This window comes from Bos grunniens, chromosome 25 (assembly GCF_055505025.1).
Source record: "Bos grunniens cultivar Pamir isolate PY7600 chromosome 25, Bosgru_T2T1.0, whole genome shotgun sequence".
Taxonomy (NCBI): Eukaryota; Metazoa; Chordata; class Mammalia; order Artiodactyla; family Bovidae; genus Bos; species Bos grunniens.
Window position 1 is genome coordinate 24,757,499 of NC_141189.1, and position 25,125 is coordinate 24,782,623.

At 45.7% G+C, this 25,125-nt stretch overlaps 1 protein-coding gene across 1 annotated transcript; it reads left to right on the forward strand.

The window, feature by feature from the left end:
* The first annotated feature begins 1,629 nt into the window (after nt 1-1,629).
* UMOD (uromodulin) lies at nt 1,630-20,171 on the forward strand. Its single transcript, XM_086375493.1, has 11 exons — nt 1,630-1,662; nt 3,122-3,317; nt 4,460-5,236; nt 5,331-5,438; nt 6,912-7,120; nt 11,025-11,173; nt 13,454-13,699; nt 16,727-16,889; nt 17,477-17,558; nt 18,728-18,769; nt 19,834-20,171. Exons 2-11 carry the CDS (start codon nt 3,224-3,226, stop codon nt 19,893-19,895), a joined length of 1,932 nt encoding a protein of 643 aa, XP_086231619.1. The 5' UTR covers nt 1,630-1,662; nt 3,122-3,223; the 3' UTR covers nt 19,896-20,171.
* Nucleotides 20,172-25,125: the final 4,954 nt, after the last annotated feature.

The window sequence follows — 25,125 nt, forward strand, 5'->3', positions numbered from 1 at the left end:
TCAGGAGCTACCTGGAGCTCCATCTTTAATCCTTTAAAGACACTCAGACTTAGGTTTTGACAGAGCCTTAGAAGGAAATGGCAACCCAGGGACGGGGGAGCCTGGTGGGTTGCCGTCTCTGGGGCTGCACAGAGTCGGACACAACTGAAGCGACTTAGCAGCAGCAGCAGCAGCATGTCACCAACCAGAAATGACACTCACCATCTAGGATTGAGAAAAAAAATATTAAGAACTTTTATTTTCTTCTGAAGTTATAGCAAAGAAAGGGAAAAAAACATTCTTACGGGGGGTGGGGAGGAAATGGGCAAAGGATACAAACAGTTCAGAAAAGAATAAATAGTAAGCAAATGAAAAGATAACTTCCTTTTTCATTAAAGAACTGCAAAAGGAAATAACGATGAGATATTTCTCACTTTTCCACAAAGATGAAAGTTAATGCCCAGGGTGGCTGAGTACTGTGCTGGGATTGTAAACTAATTGTTATAGATCTCTCTGGGGTGCTGTTTGGGAAGAAATATCGCTGAAAACTGTGCTACCTCTTTTCCTATGAAATTCCCCTGAGGAGGTGAGTGAGCCTCTGCTGATAGTCACCCGACCACTAGGCCAGACAGAAGGAGAAAGCCCTCAAAGAGGCAATGCTGTGGATCACTGTCATACTTCCTGCTCAGCCTGAGTTCACACGTACCTGATTTTTCTCAATATGGCATTGCCATTAATGTGGAATTAGGTCAGGAGACCTAAGGCTGAACCAAGCCCTGTCATTCTCTACCCCATGACTGCACATCACCAAAGCAGCATCGGCAGTGACTTCCACAGTTGGTACCATTGCTATATGCCTTAACTTGCATCATCTTCTTTAATGGCCATAACAATTCTAGGACACGGGTATTCTTGTTTTATAGATGATGAAAATTACCTCTGGAAGGAAAGAAATAAGCCCACTGGCACACAAAAAACGCTGACCAGGATTCAGATAGACTGACTCCAAAGTCAGTCTGTTCATTTACAAAATTATCTACTTCTCAAGGACCTTCCTTCATGGGAATTCAAATTTCTTGATTCACAGAGCATCTGGTCCAATGATGTCTGAATTACCTTCTGTCTCTGACCTTCAGGCATTCTCAGCTCCTTTCCTGCTCACATCGGGACCCCAGGGAAGCTGGTTGAACCCATGAGGATGGAACTTGCTTTGGAACTGAGTGGCCACAAGTATACATCCCAGTGGGGACAGTGAGCACCCCTTTTCTCCTGGAGCAGCCTGGCTTCAGATTCTGGCCTCTGCTTGGCTCCACTTTGTGCTTTTCAATGACCAAGAAAAGCCCAGGCACTTGGAATTGTTTACCCAGTTAATTTCTAACTAAAGAACCTCTCGTTGCCAAAAGATATAAAACAGAGCCCTTGTAACTCTGGGCACAACTGTGACCCCCAGTGTCAATCATTTGGGGTCTCTACCTATTAGGGAAAAGAACAACAACCACCTCACAGCCTAGAAAAGGAAAACACTGTGTCAAAAGGGAAAAATATTCCACCCCCATTAAAATAATTAAGAAACAGAACCAGAGGATCATTGGAGGAAAGACTGCCAGTGGGGGACAGATGTATATATATAGATATGATAGTCACCTACTTGTAAAAGGATTAATTCTACCTTTCTGGTTTCAGGTAAGGCTATCTGCAGCTCTCACTTCTCCTAGCCACTTCTCCCATCTAGTCTTTGCTGACTCCCATTCTGTTTGAGGGATGGGGGTCTGGAAATGAAGAGATTGGACACTTGAATCAAAGCTAGGATAAGTCATTACTCTGCTGACTATTGACTTTAAGGGCTTTGATAAATCAACTCCCCTCTCTTTAATCTTGCGCTTCCCTAACAACAATGACTACAATTTTTCCATTTGTTCAATCCATATTAGTGAAGTTCCTATTATATACTAGGCATGGGGATGGAGAGAGCAGTGAACAAGAGCATCTGCTCTGAACCTGCTTTGCACATATCATTTTTGTTAATACCGGGATGGTAATATGCAGTCTGATATTAGCCAAACTATAGTTCTCAGCCCATTAGTGGATTACGGAATCATCTGTGGGTTACATTCAGAATTTTCTCTTAATTAGATACAATAGGATATATCAGCAAGGAATGCACGTAGTAATGGTAAGAATTGTTTTATAAAACATTTATTTCATGTGTACATGTGTGTGTGTGTGTGTGTGTGTGTGTATTAGCAACTGTACTGGGTCATGGCATAAAATATTTTCCTTATAGCAGATCATGGTCACTAAGGTTTGTAAAACACTTTCCTATGAAGCAGGTTCTTTACTAAAAGGAGACTTCACACTGAGCCTGATGCATTATAGCCACTCAGTTTGTGCAAGCAATAATCTCTATTTCATAGATGAGGAAACTGAGTCTCAGTGAATTGAAATACCTTGCCCAATGTCACATGTGAGTTTACCAATCATAGTGATTGGTAAAATAGAGGTTCAAATCCTTGTTGCAGCCTCCAGGTCCTATACCTTTAACTGCCATGCTACCTTATGCTGCTATAAAAACTGGGGTATTAGTAGATTATTTTACCAGGTGAGTGAAATAATATCTGAGCACTCTGGAAACATTAAAATACATTATGAAGATTAATCACTTCTCAAACTGCTTATCTCAAGCCACTTCTTTACAATATGTGAATTGCATGAAGTCAGGGACCTTGTCTGTCATTTGGTGCTTAGCTTCCTGTTTGGCTACTCAATAAATTTCTGTTGAATGAGTAAATGCATCTAGGAAAGTTTAGAGTTTTCCATGAGGGAATCATGAGGGTGCCTCCAATAAAATGGTGAGTGCAGAACACCCAACCCCCACGTCTTGCAGGTTCCTGCTCCAGATGAGAGACTCAGCTCTTTCAAATGCACTGAGACTTGGGGAACTGAGACTGGGATGTGGTGGGAATTAAGAGTAAGGCCACAGAGGGGAAAGCTCTACCAAAGCAAGGACCACAGCACTACACACTTTTTGTGGTTCACATAAATGGCATCTCCTGGACTTGCACAGAGCACAACCAAAGCACTTTTCCCAACTGTGGGGAAGGGAGTTCCATCATGTATTTATCTCATCTGACTCTGTTCACAGGACTTCAGGGATCAGGGACAGAAGGAAATCTCAAGAGGCCAGCCTTTCCTTGCCTTTGGGAAAGTCTTCCCAGACCAGAAGAAGCTGTGAGGAACAGAAAGGATGAAGTGTCTTTTCTCTCCGAACTTCATGTGGATGGCAGCGGTGGTGACCTCTTGGGTCATCATACCTGCAGCAACTGACACCTCATCAGCAAGTAAGTGCTGTGTGTGTAGAGAGCAGTGCCCCGTTAGCAGAAGAGGTCTCAGTCCCTCTCCTTTTATGCTTGGGATTTGCATAGTCTTTATTCTAAATTCATTTCTTATACTTTAAGGTACATAGGACTCACCCAGGAATTTTACTAAAATGCAGATTCTGATTCAGTAGGCCTGGGGTGGGGCCTGAGACTCTGCATTCTAATGAGCTCCCGGATGATGCTGATGATGTGATCCTTGGATCACATATTGAGAGACAAAAGTTTAGAACATCACTAAGCCCGCCCCCCCACCCCCAGCACTTTACTGGAAGGTCAAGAACATATTCAACCACACAAGAGATGTGAACATACTTGGGTGGGACCCAAAGACATCCCCTTTCACACATAAGTGACCCTTCCATTGGGTTGCACATTGCTGTTAGCTTTTTGTTGGAGAAGGGAGCTAGACACCTCTCCACAACCCCCAACTGGATTTCTCTGGAGCAGAGTAAATACCACTGTGTCATTGTGGAGCACACACACTGTGGTCCTGCAACCTCCATTTGTGTCCTGGCTCTGCTGCTTACCAATGAAGCAAGTAGCTTAAACCCTCTGAATCTCAAGTTTCCTCACCTTTAAACTATGGCTAAATACAAAAGTAATTGCCCAGGGCCACTGGAGAGGATTCTATTAGCTAATGGATAGAAAATGCCTATCCCAGTGTCTGGCATATCCTAAGCACTTAATACATGAGAGCTCACCATCTTTACTGTTGTTATTGTCGTAGAGGAACACACAAAATGTCAGTGTCACTGCTAGGTAGAGAGGGGAGGCAGGGAAGGAGATTTGAGCAAAAGGCATAGAATATATCAAGTTGGGGAAGGGGTGACAGGGTTCCCCAAATCCTTACCGAAGTGTCAAGTATTATTACCTGCATTATTCCTCTGGTGGTGGGAAGGTGGATGTTTGAAAAGATGACACAGCTTGAATGCAATGCTTAACACAAGAATGCAGGTGGGTGTTTAGACATCGGGGGAGGTTTATTTGTTTCTTTCAAAGGGAGTCTGCTATGTCTTAAAGAACCCTAAGGACCATGGAAAGAGTCTCTTGGTGAACAGTGGCCTAGTGGCCCCTACTCTGAATCTGGGCTTTTCTGCCTACAGAAAGCTGCTCTGAATGTCACAGCAATGCCACTTGTACAGTGGACGGGGCTGCCACGACCTGCGCCTGCCAGGAGGGCTTCACTGGCGACGGCCTCGAGTGTGTGGATCTGGACGAATGCGCCGTTCTGGGGGCGCACAACTGCTCCGCCACCAAGAGCTGCGTGAATACGCTGGGCTCTTACACGTGCGTCTGCCCTGAAGGTTTTCTCCTGAGCTCGGAGCTCGGCTGCGAGGATGTGGACGAGTGTGCAGAGCCAGGGCTCAGCCGCTGCCACGCCATGGCCACTTGCATCAATGGCGAGGGCAACTACTCGTGCGTGTGTCCTGCGGGCTACCTGGGAGACGGAAGGCACTGTGAGTGTTCCCCGGGCTCCTGTGGGCCTGGGCTAGACTGCGTGCGGGAGGGCGACGCGCTCGTGTGCTTGGACCCGTGCCAGGTGCACCGCATCCTGGACGAATACTGGCGCAGCACAGAGTACGGCTCCGGCTACATCTGTGATGTCAGTCTGGGCGGCTGGTACCGCTTCGTGGGCCAGGCCGGCGTGCGCCTGCCCGAGACCTGCGTGCCCGTCCTGCACTGCAACACGGCCGCGCCTATGTGGCTCAACGGCACGCACCCATCGAGCGACGAGGGCATCGTGAACCGCGTGGCCTGTGCACACTGGAGCGGTGACTGCTGCCTGTGGGACGCGCCCATCCAAGTGAAGGCCTGTGCCGGCGGCTACTACGTGTACAACCTGACGGCGCCCCCTGAGTGCCATCTGGCTTACTGCACAGGTGAGCGGGTGTCTCCCAGCAACCCCCCCTGGGCCCTGTGGGCGCCCCGAGAGACTGGAACTCATCCTTGTTGACTGTATCTGTGACCCTGCAGACCCCAGCTCTGTGGAGGGGACGTGTGAGGAGTGCCGTGTGGATGAGGACTGCAAATCGGATAATGGTGAATGGCACTGCCAGTGCAAACAGGACTTCAACGTCACCGGTGAGGCCGATGGGGAGGTGGGGTGGTACTCAGAAATGCCAGGGACCTGGGGAGGGACATATTCCTGTGTGTGAATTGGGGGCCTGTGGGGATGACCCAGGGTGTGCATATTATCCAATCGGAGTGGAAAGTCAGTCCAGTAATACCTATTAAAATCAGCCAGAAGCCCTCTGGATTCCTGGAGTCTCCCTTTAGTTGACCCATAAGCTCCCAGAGCTTGAGGAACAACCCCACTCCCAGGCTTCTTTCGGAGGCCCCCAAAATCCTGATGGATAAGCAGGAGGTTGCCACCTATTGGCCAAAGGCTAACCTGAGCTGTATTCCCACAGTACAAGAACACAGGCCTGGCCAGCAGTCTGTGGTTTCTTGGACTGGGCCCTCCGCTGACCGGCTGAGGACCCTGAGCAGGGCCCTGGCCATCTCTAAACCTGTTTCCCTGTATACATAATGACTGAAGCAGGCTGCTGCTGCTGCTAAGTCGCTTCAGTCGTGTCCGACTCTGTGTGACCCTATAGATGGCAGCCCACCAGGCTCCCCCGTCCCTGGGATTCTCCAGGCAAGAACACTGGAGTGGGTTGCCATTTCCTTCTCCAATGCATGAAGTGAAAAGTGAAAGTGAAGTCACTCAGTCGTGTCTGTCTCTTAGGGACTCCGTAGACAGCAGCCTACCAGGCTCCTCTGCCCATGGGATTTTCCAGGCAAGAGTACTGGAGTGGGTTGCCTTGGCTAGTGTTTCCCAAATTCCAGTCTTGGTTTTAGTCACAACCTTCTTTTAAGTAAACTTGGGCCGTTGAAGTTCACTAATGCGTCTTATCTGTGGGCAGTAGCAGTAATAATGAATACAATGAAAGAAAGTTGTTAAATTTCATCAACTATGTAATACTTTAATTAAAAAAATCTAACTGGATCTCTTTATATGCTGCAAATACTTAACCAGAGGTCTGTTCTCTGTGGTTTCAAGGAAAATTGGCAAGTGTATGGTGTTAATAATAAAAACATTAGCAAATCTTGAGGATTGTCCCCTTGATACAGAAAGGATGGAAAGAAATTACCATTAACTTATTAGCTTTGTTTGCTTGCTATTTGTTTTGTTTTATTAGGGTTCAATGATATTTAGTGCCGGGGCTGTGGAGTCTGGCAGGCTACAGTCTGTCCATAGAGTTGCAAAGAGCTGGACATGTCTGAGCACACAGAGAGAGCATCGAATGACCCAAATGTGTTACTTTTCTTTGCGTACAGCCTAGGCTTAGGGTGACATGGGCTGGTGGTTAGTCACGTGGATCCATCCAGTGATACTTGGAACCCAGTCTCATGTTTCCACCTCCCTGAGAGGGGAGACCACAGCATGACTCTGAGTACTCCCAGCTGGTTGGCTGGTGGCCAACCCAGCTAGCTGGACCTGGGCCCTGGGGATGTGCTAAACCTTGAACTGTGGTCACAGGCCTCCAATCCTGCCTTCCCTGACCATTTCAGATCTCTCCTTCCTGGAGCGCAGGCTGGAATGTGGGGTTGATGACATTAAGTTGTCCCTGAGCAAGTGCCAGCTGAAGAGTCTGGGCTTTGAGAAGGTCTTCATGTACCTGCATGACAGCCAGTGCTCAGGCTTCACTGAGAGGGGCGACCGGGACTGGATGTCTGTGGTGACCCCAGCCAGGGATGGCCCCTGTGGGACAGTGATGATGGTACGTTCTGGCAGGTATGGGACAGGGTCGGAGCACAGCCCCACCACTTACTAGTTGTGTGAATTGGGTGAGTTATTTAACCTGGATGTGGCTCAGCTTCCTCCACTGAAAATGGAGTAATAGTAACTCCTTCATAGGGTTCAGATCAGATCAGATCAGATCAGTCGCTCAGTCGTGTCTGACTCTTTGCGACCCCATGAATTGCAGCATGCCAGGCCTCCCTGTCCATCACCAACACCCGGAGTTCACTGAGACTCACGTCAATCGAGTCAGTGATGCCATCCAGCCATCTCATCCTCTGTTGTCTCCTTCTCCTCTTGCCCCCAATCCCTCCCAGCATCAGAGTCTTTTCCAATGAGTCAACTCTTCACATCAGGTGGCCAAAGTACTGGAGTTTCAGCTTTAGCATCATTCCCTCCAAAGAAATCCCAGGGCTGATCTCCTTCAGAATGGACTGGTTGGATCTCCTTGCAGTCCAAGGGACTCTCAAGAGTCTTCTCCAACACCACAGTTCAAAAGCATCAATTCTTCAGCGCTCAGCTTTCTTCACAGTCCAACTCTCACATCCATACATGACCACAGGAAAAACCATAGCCTTGACTAGACGGACCTTTGTTGGCAAAGTAATGTCTCTGCTTTTGAATATGCTATCTAGGTTGGTCATAACTTTCCTTCCAAGGAGTAAGCGTCTTTTAATTTCATGGCTGCGGTCACCATCTGTAGTGATTTTGGAGCCCAGAAAAATAAAGTCTGACACTGTTTCCACTGTTTCCCCATCTATTTCCCATGAAGTGATGGGACCAGATGCCATAATCTTTGTTTTCTGAATGTTGAGCTTTAAGCCAACTTTTTCACTCTCCACTTTCACTTTCATCAAGAAGCTTTTGAGTTCCTCTTCACTTTCTGCCATAAGGGTGGTGTCATCTGTATATCTGAGGTTATTGATATTTCTCCCAGCAATCTTGATTCCAGCTTGTGTTTCTTCCAGTCCAGCATTTCTCATGATGTACTCTGCATATAAGTTAAATAATCAGGGTGACAATATACAGCCTTGATGTACTCCTTTTCCTATTTGGAACCAGTCTGTTGTTCCATGTCCAGTTCTAACTGTTGCTTCCTGACCTGCATACAAATTTCTCAAGAGGCAGATCAGGTGATCTGGTATTCCCATCTCTTTCAGAATTTTCCGCAGTTTATTGTGATCCACACAGTCAAAGGCTTTGGCATAGTCAATAAAGCAAAAATCGATGTTTTTCTGGAACTCTCTTGCTTTTTCCATGATCCAGCGTATGTTGGCAATTTAATCTCTGGTTCCTCTGCCTTTTCTAAAACCAGCTTGAACGTCAGGAAGTTCATGGTTCACATGTTGCTGAAGCCTGGCTTGGAGAATTTTGAGCATTACTTTAGTAGCGTGTGAGATGAATGCAATTGTGCGGTAGTTTGAGCATTCTTTGGCATTGTCTTTCTTTGGGATTGGAATGAAAACTGACCTTTTCCAGTCCTGTGACCACTGATGAGTTTTCCAAATTTGCTGGCCTGTTGAGTGCAGCATCATCTTTCAGGATTTGGAATAGCTCAACTGGAATTCCATCACCTCCACCAGCTTTGTTCATAGTGATGCTTTCTAAGGCCCACTTGACTTCACATTCCAGGATGCCTGGCTCTAGGTCAGTGATCACACCATCATGATTATCTGGGTCGTGAAGATCTTTTTTGTACAGTTCTTCTGTGTATTCTTGCCATCTCTTCTTAATATCTTCTGCTTCTGTTAGGTCCATACCATTTCTGTCCTTTATCGAGCCCATCTTTGCATGAAATGTTTCTTTGGTATCTCTGATTTTCTTGAAGAGATCTCTAGTCTTTCCCATTCTGTTGTTTTCCTCTATTTCTTTGCATTGATCACTGAAGAAGGCTTTCTTATCTCTCCTTGCTATTCTTTGGAACTCTGCATTCAGATGCTTATATCTTACCTTTTCTCCTTTGCTTTTCGCTTCTCTTCTTTTCACAGCTATTTGTAAGGCCTCCGCAGACAGCCATTTTGCTTTTTTGCATTTCTTTTCCATGGGGATGGTCTTGATCCCTGTCTCCTGTACAATGTCAGGAACCTCATTCCATAGTTCATCAGGCACTCTATCTATCAGATCTAGGCTCTTAAATCTATTTCTCACTTCCACTGTATAATCATAAGGGATTTGATTTAGGTCATACCTGAATGGTCTAGTGGTTTTCCCTACTTTCTTCAATTTAAGTCTGAATTTTGCAATAAGGAGTTCATGGTCTGAGCCACAGTCAGCTCCTGGTCTTGTTTTTGCTGACTGTATAGAGCTTCTCCATCTTTGGCTGCAAAGAATATAATCAATCTGATTTCGGTGTTGACCATCTGGTGATGTCCATGTGTAGAGTCTTCTCTTGTGTTGTTGGAAGAGGGTGTTTGTTATGACCAGTGCATTTTCTTTGCAAAACCCTATTAGTCTTTGCCCTGCTTCATTCCATATTCCAAGGCCAAATTTGCCTGTTACTCCAGGTGTTTCTTGACTTCCTACTTTTGCTTTCCAGTCCCCTATAATGAAAAGGACATCTGTTTTGGGTGTTAGTTCTAAAAGATCTTGTAGGTCTTCATAGAACCGTTCAACTTCAGCTTTTTCAGCATTACTCATTGGGGCATAGACTTGGATTACTGTGATATTGAATGGTTTGCCTTGGAAACAAACAGAGATCATTCTGTTGTTTTTGAGATTGCATCCAAGTACTGCATTTCTGACTCTTTTGTTGACCATGATGGCTACTGCATTTCTTCTGAGGGATTCCTGTCTGCAGTAGTAGATATAATGGTCATCTGAGTTAAATTCACCCATTCCAGTCCATTTCAGTTTGCTGATTCCTCGAATGTCAACATTCACTCTTGCCATCTCTTGTATGACCACTTCCAATTTGCCTTGATTCATGGACCTGACATTCCAGGCTGCTATGCAGTATTGCTCTTTACAGCATCAGACCTTGCTTCTATCACCAGTCACATCCACAGCTGGGTATTCTTTTTGCTTTGGCTCCATCCCTTCATTCTTTCTGGAGTTATTTCTCCACTGATCTCCAGTAGCATCTTGGGCACCTACTGACTTCATAGGGTTAGGAGAGTTAAAGGAGTTACTGTGTGCAAAGTGGTTAGTACAGGTGACTGGCACAAAGTAAGTGCTCAATAAATGTCAGTTTCAAATGAAGAGGACAATCCATAGTGATAGTTCCCCATTTGACAGATGCCCCCAACAGAGCAATGACTATTCTAAGCCAGTAGGTATCAGCACTGAGTTCAGAAGCAGATCTGTTTGTCTCTGATGGTTCCTGGGAGGCAGAGTCTGCACTTTGAGTGTTCAGAGAGCCAGGGCCTCAGCTACAGAAGCCTCCTCCAAAGGGACCCAGAGGTAAACATTTGTGTGAGTGGGTTCTGCTTCCTTGCATCTCCCTCATCCCCCACATAGAGAAAAAAAAAAAGACATAAGAAACAAGGAAATAATTGTCATTTGCCAAATATGACTTTTTGACAATCTGCCATTAATGATGACTCAGTATGTGATTTTTAGTCTTTTGGCATGCACGAGAGGAGGCATGAGGTGATGGGAAGAGTCCAGGCTTCTTAGACCCCCTGTACCATGGATAAGTTACCCAGTTCCCATGAACTTCCATCTATATTAAGGAGGTGGTCATCCTGCCTGTCAGGGTCATTGAAGGATCCGTGCAAAGATGCAGTAGGGACATTCAGCTTGGGAGGGGGGTGCCTAGCTCATGACTCATGCTAATGGAAACTGGGAGGGCAGTTTCAGCAGTTTCAATGCCTTTGGTTTTGAATCCTACTCAGATTCTATTCCTTTTCCGCCCTTCCTCCCCCCACCTTCCTACCCCAATACAGAGGAATGAGACCCACGCCACATACAGCAACACTCTCTACCTGGCAGATGAGATCATCATCCGTGACCTCAACATCAGAATCAACTTTGCGTGCTCCTATCCCCTGGACATGAAAGTCAGCCTGAAGACCTCCCTGCAGCCAATGGTCAGGTGCGGCCAGAGAGGGTCCCCAGTGTCCCTGGCCAACTCCACCCCACAAACCCTTGGCCGCCAGGACCTCAGCTTCTCTATCAGCTGCCACCAATAAGGAGTTGATTGGAGGCGGTCAGCTGGGAGGCAGTGTTGGACTCCAAAAAGAGTCCATAAGGAACCCAGCTAGGAAATCTGGAGCCCACTTTCAAATCTTGGCTCTATCTCACAAATGGCTTTGGGAAATTGATAACCCTATTCTAGGCGTCAGTCTTCTCATATGTTAAATGGATTTAGCAGTAAAGTACTGTCTTTCTTAGAAGCACAAAAGTGCTCTGCAGTGGTGAAACCCATATTAGGGTCCCTGGTTTATCTGAGGGGTAGAGTGGTTGGACCAAAAGAAAGAAGGTTGGAGTCTCAGTTCAGACCTGCTATGGAACTGGGCAAATTGTACCCCATATTTGGATCTCAGTTTCTTTCTCTGTAAATAGGAGAAATTTGAATAAAGAGGGGTTTACAAATTATGCTTCTTGGAGTGTGAAGGTCTTTAAGGAAGTGATTTGGGGATGTGAACCAGAGAACTTTTTAAATTTTATTTTTTCAATTGAAGTATAGTTGATTTACAATGTTGTGTTAATGTCTATGCATTCTTTTTTAATATTCTTTTCCATTATGGTTTGTCATAGGTTATTGATTCTAGGTTCCAGTGCTATACAGTAGGACCTTGCTGTTTATCCATTCTGTGTATAATAGCTTAAATCTGCTAATCCCAACCCCCTACACCAGCCCCCCTTCCCCTGACAGCCACAGATCTGTTCTATAAATCTGTGAGTCTATTTCTATTTCATAGATTGCTTCGGTTGTGCCATATTTTAGATTCTACATGTAAGTGATATCATATGATATTTATCTTTCTCTTTCTGACTTTACTTAGTATGATAATCTCTAGTTTCTTCCATGTTGCTGCAAATGGCATTATTTCATCCTTTTTTATAGCTGAGTAGTATCCCATCATGTATATGTACCACATCTTCTTTATCAATTTTATTACTTAGAAAATAAAAGGATCCTGTTGCTAAATAAACTTGAACATTTCTGAATAGGATGAATCACAAGCCAATGATGCAGATACTTGGAAAAAAATAATAGTTGTGATAATAACAAGTGTTTAGCAAGAGCTGACCATATGTCAGGCATTGTGCTAAGTGCTCTAGATGGAACACCTCACTGAAATCTTAGCATGGCCTAGAAGGTTTAAATATTATTATTATTGAAATTGAAGTTCAAAGAAAGTTTAGTAATTTGTCCAAAGTGGTAGAGGAAAGTAAGTTACAGAACTGGGATTCAAACCCAGGCCATCCGGCATAGAGCCTCCACTCTACCATGACCTTTTTTTTGAAGCTTGTCCATGGTCACATGTTTTCTGGGCCAACCAGACTTGGGAAGGGCACCTACCACTGATGAAGGTGCTTGGCTGACTTGAAGGAAGCCAGTTGCTCCTTGTCTGCCTCTGTGTGGAACATCACCTGGCCAAGAAGTGCTCTGGAGCAATGTGGCCATGCCTCAGACCTGCTAGGTTCCAGAGAACAAAACAGCTGTATGCAGATCTCTCTCTGGCTTAAGCTAGAAATCTCATCCCAGTCGAACACCAAGTCCAAACAAATAACCCAGTACTCACCTCTAAAATGGACTTCCGCATTACTATTTCTCATGTACCCCCTTTCCTGGGGCATCAGTCTTTCAGTGTCCTTTGTAGGATAATCCCCATGGAGTTGCCATCAGTGTGGCTGTTTTTAATGTGATTTAAAATAATGCATTTTAAAAATCCTAATCTTCTGCTGTAGGTGGAATCAGAACTCTGACTAAGGCCTATAGGACTCATAGCCCATCTTTTAAAACTGTTCTATATTAAGATCAAAAAAGGAATCTAGGTGATTCCCTTGAGAATGTGTTTGCCACACTTAAATGCAAGGGCCACCATGTGAAGGGGTAGACGTGTTACAGAAAAATGTGATCTCTGGATCAGAAGCAGCAGCGTCACCTGGGAACTTATTAGAAATGCAGAACCTTTAGCCCTATCCCAAAGCTACAGATCCAGAATCTGCACTTCAACAAGATCCCTAAGTGACCTGTGTGTGATTATTGTATTTTGCAGAGCAGTGGTTGGTGGATTCCAGTCCTGTTGCTGGATAAAATTCCAAATAACTGCCAGGGATGGCCCAGGAATGCAGATCAGAAAGAGTGACCTATCTGTTGCTGTTCTTGGTTCTGGTTGTCTCACCAGCCTCTCTCCCCCTGCAGCGCCCTCAACATCAGCATGGGCGGGACCGGCACATTCACCGTGCGAATGGCACTCTTCCAGAGCCCTGCCTACACACAGCCCTACCAAGGCTCCTCTGTGACCCTGTCCACAGAGGCGTTTCTCTACGTCGGCACCATGCTGGATGGGGGTGACTTGTCCCGGTTTGTACTGCTCATGACCAACTGCTATGCCACGCCCAGCAGCAATGCCACAGACCCCTTGAAATACTTCATCATCCAGGACAGGTAAGGCCTGTTGGATGGAATTTGGGGCTGGGGAGGGACTTTAGACTTGGATGGGTACAAAGTACATCTTCACATTCATTCACCTCTAGCTGAAATTCAGCACTGTCATTCATTATGATATAGGCAACAAACCAGAGAAGTATTAGCAGGACATTTGAAGACATTTACACAAGTCAGTATTTTTACTGATTTTACTATATTGTAGTATTAGAATTTCAACTAGATCTTATTATTTGATATATATCAAATACTTGTACTTGTAAATATATAGTTATATCCAGATATGTAAATACATGATGTATTAAGTTTAATATTTTAAGAATTATATTTAATTTTTTTTATTATCTTATGTAATTTAGTATATGCATTTAAAGCATTACTTTTGACGAGGAGTGCATAGGCTTCACCAGATGGCAGAGGGGGTCTAGGATTCAGAAAAGGATGAGGAACGTGATGGAAAGGCAGGCCCTGGACAGGAGCAGGCTGGCACTTGGCTGGGAGGAATACAGCAGAGGCATGGTTAGAAAAGGGTCAGTGGAAACAGGGAGGACACAGATGGACCGCTTTAACTCAAACACATTAGAGAAACATGAACCACACTGTGAGAAAGTGGTTCACATTTTCATTCATAAATTGAACAGATATTTTTGGAAGCTTATTGTGTGCCAGGCTATGTGGATAACAGTGAATAGAAGAGACAAAAGTCTGCACCCTTATCGCTGATATTCTAAGTGGGGAGATCAACAATTAAACGAAAGTGCCATCCATGGCATGTGAATGATGACGGTGCTATAGAGAAAAAAAATGAAGCAGGAAAAAGGGAGGGGAGTTGCTGTCTTAATAGTGCAGTCAGAGAAAGCGCTCCCAGGAGACCCTGACCTATTTCTGTCTCACTTCTCTTAAAATCTGCCTGGTCACGTCAATTGGGTGCTCATCTGGTGTTCACACTTCCGTTATTTGCTAATCTCCCTTTACAACAAAAAGAAAGGAGAGCAGAAGTCTTTTGGGGGTCTTTTACAATCAACAGTGTTGAAGTAAAATGCAACAGTAGTGTCTGACTGTGTTTGTATGGTCGTGTTTTATATATGGCAAGCAATGTGCTATGTTCTCAGTCATTCAATTCTTTGTGACCCCACAGACTGTAGCCTGCCAGGTTCCTCTGTCCATGTAAGTCTGCAGGCAAGAGTACTGAAGTGGGTTGCCATTTCCTACTCCAGGGGATCTCCCTGACCTCAGGATGGAACCCTCATCTCTTGCATCTCCTGTATTGGCAGGTGGAGATTCTTTATTTTGCCACCTGGGAAGCCCTTGGTTTGCTATTTGTGGTCATGATCTTTTTTAAAAAAAACGTTTGTAGATTTAAATAAAAATAGTAATAATAATAATAAAATAATGTAAAATAATAGTACAGGTGTTGGCAAACAGGAAAACATTCAGGGAGGTGGTTTCTGTATTAGGCAAAAAAGAACTGAAATTTGAAAAATATTGACATGACCTTGACTGGGACATCATGGAGACTTGGGCTCATAGCATGGGTTTGCTGTTTCTTAGTTCAAGAAACAGCAAACAGTTCTTAGTTCAGCTCATCTGTCTGGATATTCATGTTCTCATATGTGAAACAGGCATGAAGAAAATCTACTGTGCAGGGATTTTTAAGCTTGTGTGTGTATATATATATATATATATTTATCTGAGTATAAAGGTAGAGCATGTATATTGTGAAAAGCTTAAAAAGTCTTGAAAATGAAGCATGAAGAAATGCTGGCTGTGGCCTGTGTTTCTGCCATGGCATGAGTGGGAGCTGGGCTGAGGACTGCCAGTCTGTGAGTTGTTCAGAATATCACAGGGGTGTAAGGCGGAGATGAGTTGAGGAGGTGCTTAAGCACTGGGGGAGACACGTAGGCGCCTTACTTGGGTTGACTGCCTGGGGCTGCCAAGGGCAGTGCTGGCTGCCTCTTCCTCTGCTTTTTGTAAGGTGGGTCTCCTTAACCACAGGGCTTTTCTTTTGTCAAGTAGAGTCAGATTTGAATTGTGGGGGACACAGAACAAAATGAACACCATTCCGAGAAGTTTCTTTCTTGGTCCTCCAATGCAGTCAGCCTTCAGCCCCTTTTCTAAGTCCATTTTGAGCGGATAGTGTCAAAAAGCAGACGGGGTGCCCGATTTGCCTGCTTAGAGTGCCTGTGTACCCTGATCCAGCCCAGCACTCACGTGAGTCTCTGGATGTGCAGTTTTGAGTTTCTGCGTGTTTGGGTGCACTGGGTAATAATGTGTGCTGATGAGCACACATACATACCCCAACTTGGCCAGCAGCCTTCAGTGCTCAGATGTTTCCAATGTTAGAATTAACACCAGGCACTAGTAGATAGCCAATAAATGCTAGGTAATGACTCCTGCCTGGAAAATCCCACGGACAGAGGAGCCTGGCAGGTTGCGGTCCATGGGGTCGCTAAGAGTCGGACATGACTGAGCGACTTCACTTTCACTTTTCACTTCCATGCCTTGGAGAAGGAAATGGCAACCCACTCCAGTACTCTTTCGGGGAGAATCCCAGGGTTGGCGGAGCCTGGTGGGCTGCTGTCTATGGGATTGCACAGAGTCGGATATGACTGAAGCGACTTAGCAGCAGCAGCAGCAGCAATGACTCCTGAATGCCATTTCCTGAGAAATCAAAAAGTGCTTACTTAAGGATACACTTACTTAAGTGCTTACTTACTATCCTTAAGTAACTGTCCTTAAGCTCTGAACTGATTACATTTGTATTTTAGAGTCACATACATGTAGCACCTATTGTACGCCATATACTGTTTACTTTGTAATTTTAACTCATTTAATTATCGCAACTGTCTGACGATGTAAGCTAAGATTATTATTCCTGGCACATAGGTAGGGCAACGGGCTCAGAGAGATTGAGTAAATTGCCCATAGTCACACAGCTAATAAGTGATAGAGTGAGATCTGAACCCAGGAAGTCTGGCCCCAGAGTGTTTGCATAACCAACCATGTTATGTGATGTCCCCTTCCCAGATGTCCACGTGCTGCGGACTCAACCATCCAAGTGGAGGAGAATGGGGAGTCCCCTCAGGGCCGGTTTTCTGTCCAGATGTTCCGTTTTGCTGGAAACTACGACCTGGTGTACCTGCATTGTGAAGTGTATCTCTGTGACACCGTGAATGAAAAGTGCAGACCTGTGAGTCAGTCTGCTTGCCACACCCTCACACCCAACTCCCGTAACCCAAGACACTTGGCCACAAGGTGAAAAGAAAACAAAACGTCTCTGCCATATTTCCATTTTAGTACGGGGCTAGTCAGAGCTACAAGACGAGGCTGCCATGGCCAGACAGGAGACTAGGCTGTGCGGAAGCTGGGTGAGATCAGGGCACTGCAGTAGGCTGGTGAACCTCTCATTTATCTGCAAGCTTGTGTTCTAATAGCAGAAACTGACATTTTTAAGCACTGTGTGCAATTTGCACGTGTTAACTTTTTGATACTTCACAGCAACTCTATAAGGGAGGTATTTTATTAGCCCCTTTTTCCATATGGGGAGAGAGGCTTAGAAAATGTAAGTGACTTGCCTAAGATCATACACCTAACAAACGGCAGAGCTGGGACATGAACGCATGTATACAGATCTCCTAACAACCCCTGCCTCTACCATCCTCAAGTCCCAGCCTGAGGCAAGAGGTTGCTCTTATGAAGGGTGCACCCAGCTCCCCATGGCAGGGCCTCATTCAGTCTCTCTTGTGGAAAGGTTTCTTTGTCACCGTCTCCCTGCAGACCTGCCCTGAGACCAGATTCCGCAGTGGGAGCATCATAGACCAAACCCGTGTCCTGAACTTGGGTCCCATCACACGGAAGGGTAAGAAGGCCACTCCCCTCTCCATGTTCCTGGTGAGAAATGTTCTCTGGAGATGAGGTGAGGTGAGAGAACCTGGCACTTGGGATCTTCCTGGGGTCCGAAGAGCTGGAGCAAGTAAATCCTGTGAGACGAGGTAGACTATAAGCTGCCTTCCTCCTGCAGGTTCTCATTCATTGCACGGCTGTCTTCTCATGCCTGCCTTGTGGCAGGCCTTGTGTTAGTGGCTGGGGGTTCAGGATGAGCAGCAATGGGTACAAGCCTGGCTCGTGTGCCACTTATGGACTGGTAGAGGAGACATCATTTAAATAATCATGTGTCTCTGGAGTTGTGATAAGTGCAGGCATGAACATGGATCAGGAACTCTGAGCTCTTGCCACAGGGGAAGCAGACCTAGTCTAGAGGATTAGGGAAGAAAGGAAGTAAGTTTTGGAAACTGAGAAAGGATTAAGTAACTGGGGTCAGGAGAAATGGAAAAGAGGGAGGAATCCCAAGGAGAGAGTAGAGAATGAGCAAAAGGCCTCTGCAGGAGGGAACCCAGGGTGCTAGAGGAACTGGCCAGGCAGGCTGAAAGGAGGAGGGGAGGTTGGTGTGGGTGAGCTGATGGAGGTGTGGGACCAGACCACATGAGGCCTTATCAGTTCAGTTCAGTTGCTCAGTCATGTCTGACTCTTTGCAACCCCATGAACCGCAGCACGCCAGGCCTCCCTGTCCATCACCAATTCCCGGAGTTTACCCAAACTCATGTCCATTGAGTCGGTGATGCCATCCAACCATCTCATCCTCTGTCATCCCCTTCTCCTCCTGCCCTCAATCTTTCCCAGCATCAGTATCTTTTAAAATGAGTCAGCTCTTCACATCAGGTGGCCAAAGTATTGGAGTTTCAGCTTCAACATCAGTCCTTCCAATGATAGTACTTCTCTTTTTTCTTCTTCTCCTTCCCCTTCCCTTTCTCCTTCTTCTAATTGAAATATAAATAACATGTAGTTCTTGCTAAGGTTTTGGGCCCTTTCTCTTGAAAGTAGACAGCAGCCCCCGAGGGATCCAAAGCAGGGGAGTGAGATGACCAGATTGGGGTTTTTAAGAGACCACACTCTGGCTGCAAGCAAGAGCAGACGGAAGGGGCTTCTTCCAGGCTTCCCGTGCACTGATCCTTCTGTTTCCTCCCACAGGGGGCCAGGCTGCAATGTCAAGGGCTGCTCCCAGTAGCTTGGGTAAGTTCAGATCCTCTTTGCACAGGGACTTGACCAAAACCTTCATCTGGGGCTTTTATCTGTTGGCCTAGGGCGTGCTGGAGTGCCCGGTCTGCTTGGCCTGAGCTCTGAAGAGGTGACTGCGTGTGTGGAAAGTGCTGGACCTGGGGCTGCACACGCGCGCACATACCTGTGCTGTCCCACGACAGTGCACATAGACGCAGGCACACACAGACAGGTGCACAAGAGCGAACATCACCTAGACTTTTTCACACACACCCACGAGGTCACATGCACATATTCATACTCACACACAAAACGTCATCACAGCTGCAGCTACTTGTGTGTGGATCTGCATATGCCGACATACGCATGCTTGTCACACACCTGTATGCAGTGGACATGCACACTGCGTTGTGATCTGCACCTTGAGCATTTCCTGAAGCTTCAAGATGTATCTCTAACACCTTTGTCAGGATGTTTGGAGCCAGGATGAACATGGCAGACAAACAAAAAACTCTGTTTTCTGCTTTTCTGCTCCTCTGACCACAAAGACCAGAGACCGGCAGCATTTTAATGGCCCTTGACTTTTATGGCTGCTAAATTGTCTGAAAATCTGGATTAAAAAGTGAATCTGTGTAATTGTTGCTCTGCTTGGCTCTTGGCACCTAGATCTGAGTGGGTTGTTACACCAACCTAGTGTTTGACATAAGCTGGTTCATTCCAGTATCAGTGAGCTCAGTCCTGGAGAGGCAAGGTGCCCCCAAGAGGCTTGCCCTTTGTGACTATCCCTCAAGGTCACCGAGGTTGAGTAGGTTGGTCACTTCACAGGAGTACGCTTTTGAGTGGCTATCAGCTAGTGCCTGCAGAAAGGCTGCCTTTTTCAGATTGGCCCATCTGGGAGGGCACCTTTTTCTAACTGGTTTTCAGGGCAGGTAAAGAAAAAACTTCCTTTTTCTAACTGATCCGGTCAGATAACATGTTCTTTCCTAATTGGTCAATTTAGAGGAGGCATTTTATGTTAGTTTTGCCATAAAATGTGCACATCAGTGCTAGCAGCAACCCTGTAATCTCTTTCTTTTCAGGGCTTCTGCAGGTCTGGCTGCCTCTGCTTCTGTCGGCCACTTTGACCCTGATGTCTCCGTGATCCGTGGCCGGAAATCCTGTACTCTGTGGCTACCAACTCACTTTCTACTGACTGGCGAGGCCATGCAGGCTAGCACTCCACCCATAGAGAAAGGAGCCCACACTTCAGTCACTCTGCTCCTATTTTTCTCCCCTTTAATCCTTATTACCAAAAAATAGCCTGTGTCTTTAAATGCTGCTTTCTCTCAAAATGGGTCTTGTGATATGTCTGTTCATGAGGCCCCTATCTTCTTAAAGGGTATTGCAAAATAATAATTAAAAAAAGCTCAGTCTGTGAGTCATTCATTCATTCAATAAGTATTTATTGAGCACCTGCTCCGTGTAGGCACTGTCTGTGGTGCTAAGGATCTGATGGTGAGAAAAAGCAGACTCTATTCCTGCCCTAATGGACTTCACGGTCTGGTCACAGACTGGGTTCAACTCTGGTTTTATGAGCTTAAATAAAATGCACACTGTCTCTGAACTTTATCCATCCATCTATCCTTTCAGTCAGTCAAGAAATATTTGCTGGTAACCTACTATGATTCAGGCAATGTGCTGGGGATACATCAGTAAACAACCTCTGCCTTCCCAGAGCTTAAGGTCTGGAAGGGGAAAAGAACAAGTAATTATAAGTCTGTCAAGCATTGCAGAAATGGAGGGTATAACAGGAGGCTGCTGCTTCTATCATATGGGGATAATTATGATACCCTCACAGGGTTCATTCAGCTTTCCAGAAACATCTATTTGAGCACCCAGTACGTGCCAGGCACAATGCTAGGTGCTGGGAAAAGATAGTCCTGAATAGGATAGACACAGCCCCAGGCTCTGGAGTGTCACAATCCTTATATAAGGGACTTAGATGGCATGTCCCATCATCCTTTGTACTTCTCTCCCTGCCCAATGCAGGAGATGTAGACCTGTTTACAAGGACTTGGCAGCAGAAACAGAAAGCAGACCATTAACTCCATTGAGAGAGGATGTTTTGCAAGGGAGACCTCTAGGAGGTTCCTTGGAGGCACAGCTGGAGACCACCCAGGAGACCCAGATGTCTCAAGGGGCTCTGAACTTCTTTGACAAGTGGACCAAAGGCAGTTGATGCTCATGAGAAATGTCCACCTTGATGCCAGCTGCTTCCCTGGACCCCAGCTGTGGCTTTCAGAAGAGACCAAGGCCCTGACCCATTTTTAGAATCTCTGATCCCAGGGAAAACCACACGTGTGTAACAGCAAACAGCGGGCTGTGAGGTCAGCATATCTCGAGTTAAGGAACCTCTTATCACACACAGACATGCACTGAATCCCCATGCCTGCTGCCTTTGTGTCAGAGCTATGGGAGATGTCCATGGTCAGATGGGCCAGCTAGATGTGTGCACAATCTATACTTTGACTCAGGTACAAGAGAACATAAAAAAATTAAAACAAGGGTCAAAGGCCAGGAGGAAAAAATATATATATCAGAATTTATCCCTTTATTCCTCTGTTCCTTTTTTCCCCCTTCCCTTTACATTTTACTTTTGTTTGCTATCAGATAGTTGCTCAACTCAATATTCAACAAATATTTTGAGCATAAATTCAAGACTTGAAACTTTTATAGGCAGCAGGGAAATTGCCAGTGATCAGAACAGAGCCCTTGCTGATAAGGACCTTATGTTTAAAGGGGGGATACGTTTAAACAATAGCTATGTGATAAGCCACCTGGGGCTTTCCAGGTGGCGCTAGTGGTAAACAACCTGCGTGCCAGTGCAGGAGACATAAAGAGAAGTGGGTTGGATCCCTGGGTCGGGAAGGTCCTCTGGAGGAGGGTATGGCAACCCACTCTAGTATTCTTGCTTGGAGAATCCCCGTGGGCAGAGGAGCCTGGTGGGCCACAGTCCATAGGATCGTAAAGAGTCAGACATCACTGAAGCAACTGACAAGGGGGCAGGGGGAAACAGCAGTAATAAGGCAATGAAGGTGTTAGTTTACCTAGGATGACTGGAGAAAGGTCTCACTGAGATGTAGAAACTGAGAGAAGAAAATGAATATCTGAGGAAGACTACTGGTGGTGGGCCAGCAAGTGCAAATGCCTTGAGGCCTTGTGTCTTTCTACCCAACTTTCACTAAGACTTGGACACCTAAAGTTTGAGGCATCACTCACAGGAAAGGGTCTTAAGCATACATACTGTCATTTTTGTCCATTTGTTAACTCAACTAGTACTTACTAGGTGCTCATTAGAACTGCAAAGATAAGATTGATGTCTGCAAAGATCTTACAACCTTCAGAGGGAGACAGATATGCTAGCGGGTAATTGAGTGCGACTGCAATCAGCCCTGAGAGGTGAAGGAGCACAGAAGAGCAGCACCAGCAAGCCTGTGGAATTTAGGAAAGTCTTCCTGGAAGAGGCAAGCCTGAATGGTAAACAGTAGGAAGAGGCTGGGCACAGAGTGATCCAAGCAAGCATATTGTATGTCGGGAGAAGCTGTAGATGAGGTGGGAGCTGTGAACGGGGTCAGATCCCAGGATACTTTGCATGTAAGTGGTGGGGAATAATGCAGAGAGGTGATGCTGTGACATCTGGCTGCAGGGAGATAACAGAATGAAAGGAGACAAGAACAAAAGAGATCCACTAGGTAGCTGTTAAAATCACTCTTCTAAGAGATGGTGGTGACCTGACTTAAGGTTGATGAAATGGGCATGAAGAAGGAAAGACAGGTTCACGAATATTTGAGATATTAGTGATTACTGGAAATGTTAGACTGAGGGGTAAAGGAAGGAAACAGTTTTCCAGCTCAGGTGACCAGGTGAACAGTGGTGCCAATGATTAAGATAGATGATTCAATGAGGAAAGTAAAAGTGAAGTTGCTCAGTCGTGTCCGACTCTTTGCGACCCCATGAACTGTGTAGCCCACCAGGCTCCTCTCTCCATGGAATTTTCCAGGAAAGAATACTGGAGTGGGTTGCCATTTCCTTCTCCCGGGGATCTTCCCAACCCAGGGATCGAACCTGGGTCTCCGCATTGCAGGCAAACACTTTAAACATCTTAGCCACCAGGGAAGCCCAGTGAGGGATCCCCAAACAGGGATGCAATGAGGAGGGAGGGATATAGGGGAAATCATGAATTAGGATTAGGACCTGCTCAAAAGCAGAGACATTACTTTGCCAACAAAGGTCCGTCTAGTCAAGGCTATGGTTTTTCCAGTGGTCATGTATGGATGTGAGAGTTGGACTGTGAAGAAAGCTGAGCGCCAAAGAATTGATGCTTTTGAACTATGGTGTTGGAGAAGACTCTTGAGAGTCCCCTGGACTGCAAGGAGATCCAACCAGTCCATTCTAAAGGAGATCTGTCCTGGGTGTTCTTTGGAAGGACTGATGCTAAAGCTGAAACTCCAGTACTTTGGTCATCTCATGCGAAGAGTTGACTCATTGGAAAAAACTCTGATGCTGGGAGGGATTGGGGGCAGGAGGAGAAGGGGACGACAGAGGATGAGATGGCTGGATGGCATCACTGACTCGATGGACATGAGTTTGAGTAAACTCCAAGAGTTGGTGATGGACAGGGAGGCCTGGTGTGCAGCAATTCATGGGGTCGCAAAGAGTCGGACACAACTGAGTGACTGAACTGAACTGAACTGAAGGTTCAAGGTGCCTTGAGCATCTCAGTCCAAGTAAAGTCCAGCAGGCACCTGGGAAGGTGGATCTGAAATTAAGGAATTAGTTGGGTATGGAGGTACAGATTTGGAACTCATCAGCCTGTGGATGGTACTTGAAACCATGAGATAATTTGACACCTCCTAGGGAGAGTCCATGGAGTAACAAAGAAAGATAAGACCTAACAGCCCTCTCAAGGACAACTGGAGGAAGAAGGTAATTATCATGACAATGATCATGATAATTTTAGAGCACAAGTATCCAGATAGAGGAGAATAAAGAAAGTAATTGGTGCAGGGGAGTCAAGGAAATGCAGAGTGCCTAAAGGAAGCAGCAAAAAAATCCATTGACAAGAAGCCAGAAAAAATGCCCAGTGGACTTGCATAAGAGCGGACGTTTGCAAGGCAGTCTTAGCCATATGCCTCAGATTGGAATGGAGAAGTCAGAGACAGGTGGTGGAACTGACTTTGAAAAAAGGAAAGATCACCTTATCAGAAGCTAGGGAGGAAGTGGAAAGTGGAGGTAGATGTTTATGTTTCTAGAGGAAGGGGACACAAAGTTGAGCGAGGTCAAGTGTGATGGCCTAAACTTTCTTGAGGTGGAATGTAAGACGCCTGCTGAGAAAGGAGGCAGTGGGAGAGAGAAGTGAGTAGTAATGGCTGCAGAGACTTGAAAGGAAAAGGTTGAGAGTGGCCACTGGGGAGACTAGGGTGGGTAGGAACGGACACATGGGCTGTTTTGTGGGCTCAGATGGATTTCTGAATCCAGCATTTGTAGTTGCTATAAATTCCACATTTAGGGGATTCTTCTCCAAATGCAGTATGGTTAAGAAGGTGGCTTGTACCACCTCTTCTTTGTCCATGTTGAGTTTTTGCTGGAAGGTGTTATCAAGGCAGGACCTCCAGGCTCCCTGACCCTGTAGCCTTGGCTCCTTGAAGAGTCCCAGTGTAACACAGAAAGGCAATGGCCATTTATTCTGCTGAAGCTTTGACTCTTTTGTTAATTCTGTAATACCCACTTTGCCACAAAGCCAGGTTCAAGCCTGAAATTTAAAAGTCCAAGATCTTCAAGGTCCTCTCAGTTCTCTACCTTACAGTCTCTGGGGTAGCCCACATATCGACAGGCTCTTCAGATGCTTATTTTGTCCAAAGGTCTAGGCTATCCTTTGCTGGTCTGTGATTCACATGTCCTCAGATTGGCCTTTCCCAGACTGCTCAACATGGAGCATCTGAAGTTGGGTAGATTCTATGGGCCCAAAATGAGAAATATCCATCTGCCCTTCCTTATTTAGTCCCTTGTCCTAACTGACTCCAAGTTGACTGGCTTCCAGACAGAAGCAGAAGTGTTCTAAGGTAATTAGCTAGGAACGCAAGAAACAATTGGAAATCTATTGTGCAAACAAGTGTCTGTTTGATTTCTCTCCACTTCCCTTTGGATATTAAGCTTCCGTTTGATTAGTGTTTGGTTTCCAGTAATAAATATGGTGCTACTTCATGCGTTCATTGTGAGGATTAAAAGTGAGAAATAATGGGTGCAAAGCAGTGCCCAGTTATGTTCAGAATTCAGTACATGCTGCTCTTGTTTGTAGAGAAGCATTTGCGCGAAGGAGAGACTGCTGGAAG

Coding starts and splice junctions, on each gene's coding strand:
- UMOD (XM_086375493.1), top strand. CDS start 3,224: ATGAAGTGTCTTTTCTCTCCGAACTTCATGTGGATGGCAGCGGTGGTG. Junction 5,439..6,911: donor ACAGGACTTCAACGTCACCG/GTGAGGCCGATG, acceptor TGACCATTTCAG/ATCTCTCCTTCCTGGAGCGC. Junction 18,770..19,833: donor GGCTGCTCCCAGTAGCTTGG/GTAAGTTCAGAT, acceptor CTTTCTTTTCAG/GGCTTCTGCAGGTCTGGCTG.